Raw genomic sequence first — 9,835 nt, forward strand, 5'->3', positions numbered from 1 at the left:
ACCAACAGAGTGGCAAGGTGAAGGCCCCGTAGTCTGTTATATGCAATTAGCCACCAATAGCAGCAGTACTTGGCCCTAACTCTACCAGATTCGCGTGTCTATCAGCATTGGTGAAACCACCATTGTCATTTTTACTACGTGATTCAAGTGTAGGGGTCAGTAGAAACTCAACTCGCGACAAAAAGAAACGATTTTGATCTCGGATTGTTCCTCTTAGCAGTACCACAGTCGAGTAAATGTCTTTCAAACTTGGTTTAAGTGAGTGATGATACCTGATCACCGTGGGGCTTGTATACGGCTGTGAAAGCCTCTTTGAGCGCCAGTGACATCGAACATGGTGGGAAACGTTATGGATATAAGGTTCAGTCAGAATATATGCGAGCGTCCTTCAAAGGACCTTGGGAAACGTCATATCTGAAAGGGGATTTTCAAGCAGAGAAGCTGTTTTGTTCAACCCTTTTGATGCCACGTATCACATGTGCGACGATCCGGTGAGATGAGACGGACATATCCTTCTGTTGTTAACTGGATAGACATTTGAACTGAACGATAATATTGCGGCGGTCAAACTTTAGATTTATCGCCGCTAGGAAGTCAGTAAGGAAGCCAAATTCTACCACTAAGCACGCCGCCATCTATGTCATGCTTATCATCTAGGCTTACCCATCCCAGTGCATAGGTAGCGCATAAAGAGACAAATATGCAACTGCTTTCTTTCTATAATGCAGTTTTTCCTCCTCATGGCATACCTAAGGGCTCTTCCTACTAAGTAACTTTCGGCAGGCCTGCACAAGCAAACAAATAGTTCATGATGTCCCAATACGACTCCATCGGCGCCTCCTATAATGTCCTTGAGCAACTTGCCTACAGAGCTGTGGAGAAGTACAACGTGTACACAACTATTAAGCCACTACTCAGACCGGGGGTGCATGTTCTAGATCTTGCCTGCGGTACCGGCTTCTACTCATCACATCTTCTTGCATGGGGCGCTGAAGACGTCCTCGGCGTGGATATATCATCTGCAATGCTTGAGAGTGCCGTATCTCGATTATCATCAGAGATTTCTGCGGGAAAGGCACAATTCGTGTTGGGGGATGGTGTCATTCCACAGTCGTTCGCCCCAGACAACAGTCGAGGATTTTTCGGCATGGTCTTTGGTGCGTGGTTTCTCAATTATGCGTCGAGCAAAGACCAATTGGTTGCCATGTTCACAAATATCTCCCTCAACCTCACAGTGGATGGCGTTTTTGTGGGAGTTGTCCCTTATCCAACAAATGATATCCAGGAACGGGCCAAAAACTCTGAGCAAATCTCACTACGGCAGTATTTCCCACGCAACGAGTATGTAGAAGAGCTGAGCTCAGGCGACGGCTGGAGCTTACGGGTATTTCAAGTGATGATGGGGTGGATTTCATGACCTGGCATATGAAGAAAAGCGTTTACGAGGAAGCCGCAAGACTGGGAGGTTTGCGGGGCAAATTGGAGTGGCGCGATGAGACTCTGGGAACAGAAAATTCAGAGCAGCAATTTGGTTTGACAGCTGACGAGTGGTCAATCAGAGTACAAAACCCTCACTTGGGAATATTGGTCGCCTGGAAGAGTTGGTTCAATACTGGAAAGAGAACAAATCGTTAAGCTGAGAGTAGTAACAGGAACGGAGGCTATGGAGCATCTTCATAATACCTTTGGCAGTTAACAAACGTCATCAATTCATAACTGAGCAACTATATACCTGATACTAGACTGGTTATCATGGTATCTTAGGAGAGGGGTTGAAGAAGGTAAGTGTTTTAGTTGCGGTTGTAAATACGCGCTCAAACTGTAACTGACAATACCCCTGCATCGCCGCTTGAAAAGCATCCCACATCCCACACATCCATGGGTACACACGCGCGGGAACTTGTCAGCTCCCTAAATAGGTGGTAATAAATCATCGGCGTAGCGTGGGCTTTAACGCTGTTGCAGTCGGCCGCTGGAGACAATTGGGCTACTCAGTGCTTGATGGCAATGAGCGATTGGTAATCCCATCGGGGCGGTGTGACTCGATTGAATCATATCCCTGAAGCCGATGTAGCTATTTGCATGTTGTATAAATGCGAGCAGAGAATGATGCGTCAAAATATTCCCTCAATGCAATATCATTGGCATCTCAAAGCTTTCGACTTGTGAAGTCCACTCAAACGCCATGTTCAAAGGCCTTGCTGCAGCGCTCTTGCTTGGGCAATCCTTTGCTTATGATACCATTCTTGGATTCAACTCAACTCCGATAATCGAAACGCGGTCACTTGATGAGATCTATCACGCTGCCCTATTGGAAGGGGGAACCGTAACAGTGTGGCACGGGGGCGACGAAAGAACTCAGCAAGACACTCTCAAGGCGGCTTTTGAAAAGCGCTTTCCTGGAATCACTTTGAACATTACTGTGGATTTGTCCAAGTACCTTGACGGCGAGATTGATCAACAGCTATTCAACGGCAACATTCACGTTGATAGCATAATACTTCAGACCCTACAGGACTTTCCTCGTTGGCAACAGGAGGGAGCCTTGCTCAACTACGCACCTGTCGGATTAGAGAGTGTATTTCCAGCATTCAAGGATCCTCTATCGGCGTCATGGTACGGATACAGTATCTTTTTCTGGAGTATATCCTGGAACGTTGAAAAGCTACCGCATGCGGGGAACATATCTTCGTACAAAGACCTCTTGAAGCCTGAGTTCAAGGATCAGCTTATCCTGACCTATCCCAATGATGACGATGCCGTTCTGTTTGCCTTCTACCAAATGTGAGTGGTTCCAAAATACTTTTGAAGCCCGTGTATCACTAACGGAGAAAGTACAGCATGGAAGTGCTTGGGACCAAGTGGTTTGATAACCTTTTAGAACAGAATCCCCGGTGGGTTCGGGGAACCGCCACCCCTCTTAACGTCCTGAGTGAAGCCAATTCTCCTCAGTCTGTGACATTCACGAGCTTTGGTGGATTGTCACCCGGCCAGAATATCAATATCAGTTTCCCGAATGACGCCGATTTTGTTAGTTGGCCACAAACAGCAGCGATCCTAAAGCATGCACCGCATCCCGAAAGCGCAAAGCTCTTACACAACTATCTTTTGAGTCCCGAGTATCAAAGTAAGGTCAGCTGGAGTGTCCGACACGACATCCGACCTTCAGGCACTATGTATCCGGATATAATGCACATGCCTCATACGAATCCAACGGCATTTGCGAGATTCATGGAGGACCGCGTAACGGTAGAACGCTTGAGGTTCTTTTTTGAGAAACGACTGGGCACGGCCCAGGGACTGAGCCCTTTGATCGATGAGTTTTGACGGCAACCTGCTTCTTCAACGCGGGACACCAGGTCAAAGGAGTCATTAGAGGACTGTGGTTGTAGAACGCTCTCTTGGCTCCTCAAGCATTGCTGCGCATGAAACCCAAGACGCAATTTGAACTCAGCTGGAAGAAGCACAGTCCTCTACATACCGCTGAATTATGTCATAGGCTTGTGTGACTCGGCAGGAAGTTTATAGAACATACTATCTTAGTCTTCCAATCTCTACTTTATATTTCTATCTTATATTAAGTGGCTCGCCAGCCTTTTTTTTTTTTTCTTTCTTTCTTTTTTTCTTTTTTTGGCAGATCGCGCTGCTTAACTGGATCATACCATTGCTTAAAATCTCCGAAGTCATAGCCTGTAGCGTCTCTGACTTAATCAGACAACATGTCGCATCTGCTTGAATTGATGTCAAGATTCCACTTATGTGGCCGGCCGTACTATTTAGCGACAACTTGTGCCCGGCATGCGTTCATACATTAGCAGCAAAGCCAGAGTACCATGACATCGACCATATATGACTTTATATGCCCGCATTTATAGTAAGCCGGTGTGTATGCCTGCGGCGCACTTACCAATATCCAGTCATATGTAAGGCGAAGATGGAACAACTCGCACCGCCCCGAGTTAAGGTTTAACACGCTAGAGGTGCGTCTTGTAATAGCGATATACTTTCATAGTGCTTCAATATAATAGTAGACGGGCTATTATGGTAGAATAGGGCTGATGTGTCCTCTTCGCTAGTCCTGCATCATGTTTCGCTTATGAGTTCCGTAGGCGTGTGCAGGAAAGGGGAATTACATGCCAGTCGACAAGCCAGTTGGCGAAAGAAACTGGCAAAGGAACAGCTAGATACTAAGGCACTCGTTCACCCACTTTATCATGAGTCTAATTACAGGTTTCCCCCAGAGCCAGTACTGCATACCCCTTCAACGCCTTGCTTCCCGTATCAAGCTGCCGGCTTGGACTGACCCAGGATGACATCAAGCACTTTGTGGTCGTCGTAGGTGGCAACAGTACGCTCACAGAGAACAGCCACACGCTCCTTGCTTTGCAGTCCATCGGGACAGATGAGCCAAATCACGTTGGTCATGAAAGATCGCTTGTACTCGGTCATGACTTCAGGGTCGTTGTGACGGTCGAACTTGGGTCCGCCAAGTCGGTGTAGCGTCTCCAGGTAGTGGTCCAAGATGTCCATCTCGTGCGCACGGCGGTCCTCGATGCTTAGCATGGCCGTCATGTGATAGACAACATCGTGAAAGCACGATCCGAAGTGGAAAGCTGACCAGTCGAGGAAGCCAATACGCCCAGAAGATGTGAAATAAACGTTGCCAATGTGGGTATCGCCGTGTAGTAGTGTACGAAATCTCGGATTGCGCTCCGCGTAATAGCGGTCTAAAGCTTCATTGCATCGTTTACCGTCCATCAAGTACTCTGGAAGCTTGGGGCGGCCAGGCGTTCGGACGACCTGGTCCCATGGCGTGCACATGAACTTCATGGCCGGGTCGTAATTGTTCCAGATCCCTGTCTTTACCGTTAGATGCCGTGGTGGAGCCAGATAGCAGCCGAGCTTGGAGGAGGGGCGAGAAGGGGGGTAGTTGTTCCTTACATGGATGATTATCCTGGCTCTGACCCCAGTATTGCGCATGAAGACCAGCCAGCTGTTCAACACCGTTCATAACCTTTTCAACTGGATACGAGGCAGTCTCGGTAGGGAAAGTGCATCCCTCAGTGGTCAAGTCGTTCATGATAGCAATGCCCTGCTTGTCGCTCATGCCGCTCCACCAGCTCTTGGGAAAGATCATGTTCCTGACATTGGGCGCCACCTTGCTGAAGAATTGGGACTCTCGCTGGGCCAAGCTGACGGTCCATGGCTGAGCTTCGATCATCTTGGGGTCAAACACACCCTTGATACAGATATGCTGTGGCCGCTCCTCGCTACTTTCTTCCTCGTAGGTAATGGTGTAAAAGAGTTTGCTGGCTGTGCCCCAAATGTTTGAAGTATTCTCAATGGATTTGATCTTGTGCCCCAGCTTCTCCCCCAACCACTCTGGAGTGATATCCGAGGGTACTGCCGGGAGTTGCTCGCTTGCATCAGCCATCTCTTCCTTTTCTTTTTCCTCTTGGTCTTCGTTTCGATAGGTTCGGTGCTCTGTAGCGACTGCAAAGCTAGGAAGTCGGTAAAGGAATTAACGCAGAGTTGGAGTAGAGCCAGCGATGAGTAGCGCTCATGATGAATTAGGGGTTGACCGGGAAGTCTCCCATCTTATATACGTAACCAAAATTCCTGGTTTACCCCTAACGCTTCTCAAGATCTGCAATTCGCCCCATAACTATATTCTGCCTTGAAGCCGACAGCGTTTCTAGTATCGCCGAGGATGAATATTCACTGTTCATACCAGAGGATTCTTTCCTCTGTCTTTAGCGCCGGGGGTCGCATAGTACCCCCATAGAAACACGGATATCCAGCAGCGTATATCCACGAACCATCTCGCTAGTTAAGCGGGCTGAAGCGCTCCATACCTTTGACAATATGATTAGTCTACGTAAACTCCACGATGGCTAGCCGCTCCAGGGAATAGCGGTGTAGGACCACAAGCTAACGAAGAAAAAGATGCCGAGCGTACTTGTACCATATTCTGTTCTAGGGGTGATGGCTCTGGCAGTGGTAGTAACTCGCTTACACGAGCTTACTCTATAATTGCAAAGTCCCACGTACGTAGTATACTTCAATATTACACTTATTGCTTGCACAAGGGACATTGGGAGTTGGGCTTTCCGGGCATATTATCCCTTCATTGGCTACGGAACGACGACAAACATTGTAACAGCAGCTTCCGATGCTGCTACTTTCACCCGCAATGTACTAGCAACGCTTATAAGCCGAGGACCCTTGAGATCACATGTTTCGGCATCACGGGATCCCTTGCCAGTACACGCAGGCAGGACATGGTATACAACTTTGAGCCTACCATACAACCCCTCCCTGGCGTATTTTTCGACGATCTTGTCTGTTTCTTGTGCGAGGCCCGACGGGAAGTGGGCTGAGCGCATGGCTTTCAGCTCGCCAGCGTGTCCACACAGGTCTGTGCCTAAATGCTAGAGCTGGATGCTACTGATGTCCAATTAATGTAGGCAGTAGACCCTTCGTGGAATAATTGCAGCTTACTGGATGATTGTCTGAATGTCTTGGAAGTGGTTCGCTCTGGAGCAAGTAGGATTCGATATGGGAAGGAAGGAAAGGTTTTGGGCTGTCTGGTACTGAAAGCCTTCTGGGGCAAGTCCAAAGCCCAGAGTATAACGGCAGGTACCTATTATGCGTAATGTAGGCTGCATGAGTATAACCATAGACTAGATCCTCCTCACTTCTCTCCTGGACTCCGTGACCCGATCTGGAATAGATACTGCTGGTCCGCGCTTCTAAGATTGCCTCCCCGGCTAGGGCACCAGCTTTCCGAAACAGAAGTCGGGCGGCACTGGGATTTACACCCCCTTTGGATCAGCTTTCTTTCGCGCCTTATTGGTAGTCTTCGATCACAACCTCAATCTTTACCTTCTCTCCTTCTCTGGCTTCCGACAGCTGTCCCCAAGTATCCGAGTTGGAATGCGAAGCCAAACAGAAGAAAACAATGGCCAATGATCTAACGACGACCGTGTACGAACCAATACAGCCTGAGGGCTTGGCACTCTCTTTGATGGTGGTAACCATTGTCTTTACAATTCTTTCAGGCGTCGTCGTGCTTTTGCGATTCTGGATCCGCCTGTCGCATAGCTTGTTTGCCGTTGAGGATTGGCTGATGCTTGCTGGATGGGTATGAACTACAGACAGCAGTTGAAGAACTTTTGGCTCTCCATTACTGACCGTTAATTTTCGAGCTCTTTAGCTGATAAACCTCGGGCATAATGCCGCCGTGATCGTTCTCTCCTACAGCGGCATCGGGTCGCACGATGATGTTATCACTGTCGGTATGCAGTTCCACATCGGGCTATGGACCATTATCTGGCAGTTTTTATATGTCCTAGACGGCGCCCTCATCAAATCGAGCATTATATGGACCCTCCTCCGTCTATCTGAGGGAGTGGGAGTGGTATATACGCGCATACTATGGGCATTGTTTGCTTTAGGTTGGATTGTCTGGCAAATTTCCTGGCCCGTGGCCATATTTCAGTGCAAGCCTGTGGCCGCGGCCTGGGGCGAGCCCGGAGATTGTCTTTCTGGGCAAAGAGTCATCCTCAATGTCTCGTACTTTGTCTCAGCCGCGAATATCTTTACCGATTTCAGCACAGCACTGGTACCTATTTTTCTACTCCGTCACGTACAGATGCCTAGAAAACTCAAGCTTATTACCATGGGGATTCTCTCTCTGGGTGTGCTGGCATCAGTGGCCACCATCATTCGCATTAGCTATACATGGGCTTACACTGCGCCTAGTGAAAGATACTGTATGTTCGAATCCTGGCGGACCATGGCTTCAATAAAGGCTGACTCTGTGCAATACAGATACCATCGCAAAGATTGTCATGTTGACCGTACTGGAGTGTGACCTGGGCATCATCGCTGGATCAATGCCTATGCTGCGTCATCTCTTGCGTCTGATTGCGCCGTCTCTGGCTAACACCGATGGCACTCCTGAGCAGTCCCGAGACGTCAATCTCGTGACTATCGGCGGCAGCACTGGTGCCAGGCGCACACGTATGAAGCTATCGAAAGCTGGGGGTCCTTCGACAAGTGAAGAGCGCAATTACTCTGAGGATAAGGAGAGTACTGATGATGAAACAAGTTCCCGGCGTTACATAATGCGTGCCACTTGCCAGGTTGAGCAGGATAGTGTAATAGACTAAGGAGGGCTTGTGATAGTCTAGTGTCTTATAAATACCTTACTAAGGGATAGTATAAGGCTGCTACTTTAGTAGCTTTACTACTATTACTTTTATAATATTATTTTTATATTTACTATACTTATAGCTAGTACTAAACTTATAGACTTACTTAAAATAATTATAGCTTTTTAATTAGCCACTTAAATAATAAATAAAGTACTTAGTAATATAAGTAAAAAGCTATTATATTACTTATATTTAATTTACTTAATACTATGCTTTTAATAACTAATTTAGTAGCTTATTTAATAGCTTATTTATTAGCTAATTTAAATAATAATACTAATACTAATAGTAAATATATATATATTATTAATAAACTTTATAAAGTAGTATAAATATTAATACTAAAGTAGTACTATTATAAAGTAGCTAAATATAAAGTATTAACTAACTTAGTATTATATATAAGTAATAGTAATAAAAAATAAATTATTATAACCTAATACTTATAGTTATAATAGCAGGCCACCCCTAGTAAATAGAACTAGATAAAATATTAAACTGTCTAGCTAATTAAGAATAGATTATTAAATTATTAAAATAATTTATTAATCTAGATAGGATTATTTAGGTTAATAAATAATCTATCTTAGAATTATCTAAGCCTTAAGATAATCCTATTAAAATAACTATTATAACCTAGCCTTATAGTTATAATAATAGGCCACTCTTAGTAAGCAGCACTAAATAAATATTAAACTGTTTAGCTAATTAGAAGCTACTTAATAAAATTAACTATTAAGTATATTAAAGATAACTTAATAAACTTAATAATTAAGTATATTAAGGATATTAAGATAACTAAATATATAAGTTATATTTATATTACTTATTTAAATAGTTTAAATAGCTAGTTATTATTACTTAATAGCATTTATAATATAAATAGATTAAAACCTAGACATTTACTATATAAGTATTAACTAGCTATATAACTATATATGCCTTAAGTACTAACCTAACTCTTTACTAGTATAAACCTAAATAGCTCTCTTACTAAAGCTATTTACTTAAACAGTTTATTCCTTAAAAAACAGTGTTTTTACTAACTATAAAAACCTAGTTTATTATATAATAATAACTCTTATTTAAGAAGTTACCTTAAACTCTTAAAGTAATATTAATTAAGGAAGTGTTACTTTAAAATAAAAATAAATAATTATAATAAGTTAATATAGCAACTTTAAGAAATATAGAACTTAATAACACTACTTAAAATATAATAAAAAACGCAGTATTTTAATAACTTATAACTTTTAAGAACTTAGTTTAATAATTAACTTAAGAATAAGCCTAATAGCAGAATATAATTATAGCCTTAAAAGCTTAACTAAATTAATAAGCACTACTAGTTATTAATATACTAGCTTTATACTAAAAGAAATAACCTAAAGAAATTATTAAGCCACTAATACTAACTATATATAATAAAGATATAAGAAAAACTAAAGCATTTCTTATAAATATAAAAATATACTTTAAGTACTTTCTTATAACTATTTCAATAAATAAAATAAAGGTATAAATTACTGCTTCTTAACTTAAAAAAGCCACTAAAAACTAGTTTAAACCTTACTAATAGGATTTTAAAGCTACTATTAATAATATTAATATATATA

At 43.5% G+C, this 9,835-nt stretch overlaps 4 protein-coding genes across 4 annotated transcripts; 3 read left to right on the plus strand and 1 right to left on the minus strand.

Annotated features, from left to right (window-relative positions):
• Positions 1-811: 811 nt before the first annotated feature.
• Positions 812-1,806, plus strand: TRIREDRAFT_111858 (uncharacterized protein; the record flags this gene model as incomplete). The annotated part of the gene is made up of 3 exons (XM_006969170.1): positions 812-1,341; positions 1,743-1,755; positions 1,795-1,806. 3 exons carry the CDS (start codon positions 812-814, stop codon positions 1,804-1,806), a joined length of 555 nt encoding a protein of 184 aa, XP_006969232.1.
• A 379-nt stretch (positions 1,807-2,185) lies between these two features.
• On the plus strand, positions 2,186-3,327 carry TRIREDRAFT_69679 (uncharacterized protein; the record flags this gene model as incomplete). The annotated part of the gene is made up of 2 exons (XM_006969171.1): positions 2,186-2,784; positions 2,841-3,327. The coding sequence occupies 2 exons, from the start codon at positions 2,186-2,188 to the stop codon at positions 3,325-3,327; spliced, it is 1,086 nt and encodes a 361-aa protein (XP_006969233.1).
• A 954-nt stretch (positions 3,328-4,281) lies between these two features.
• Positions 4,282-5,434, minus strand: TRIREDRAFT_69613 (uncharacterized protein; the record flags this gene model as incomplete). The annotated part of the gene is made up of 2 exons (XM_006969221.1): positions 4,282-4,856; positions 4,942-5,434. The coding sequence occupies 2 exons, from the start codon at positions 5,432-5,434 to the stop codon at positions 4,282-4,284; spliced, it is 1,068 nt and encodes a 355-aa protein (XP_006969283.1).
• A 1,527-nt stretch (positions 5,435-6,961) lies between these two features.
• Positions 6,962-8,931, plus strand: TRIREDRAFT_111861 (GPCR, PTH11-type; the record flags this gene model as incomplete). Its single annotated transcript, XM_006969172.1, has 8 exons — positions 6,962-7,144; positions 7,217-7,775; positions 7,834-8,162; positions 8,299-8,301; positions 8,586-8,596; positions 8,669-8,690; positions 8,880-8,889; positions 8,924-8,931. The coding sequence occupies 8 exons, from the start codon at positions 6,962-6,964 to the stop codon at positions 8,929-8,931; spliced, it is 1,125 nt and encodes a 374-aa protein (XP_006969234.1).
• Positions 8,932-9,835: the final 904 nt, after the last annotated feature.

Source organism: Trichoderma reesei (genome assembly GCF_000167675.1).
Source record: "Trichoderma reesei QM6a unplaced genomic scaffold TRIREscaffold_29, whole genome shotgun sequence".
NCBI classification, from domain to species: domain Eukaryota; kingdom Fungi; phylum Ascomycota; class Sordariomycetes; order Hypocreales; family Hypocreaceae; genus Trichoderma; species Trichoderma reesei.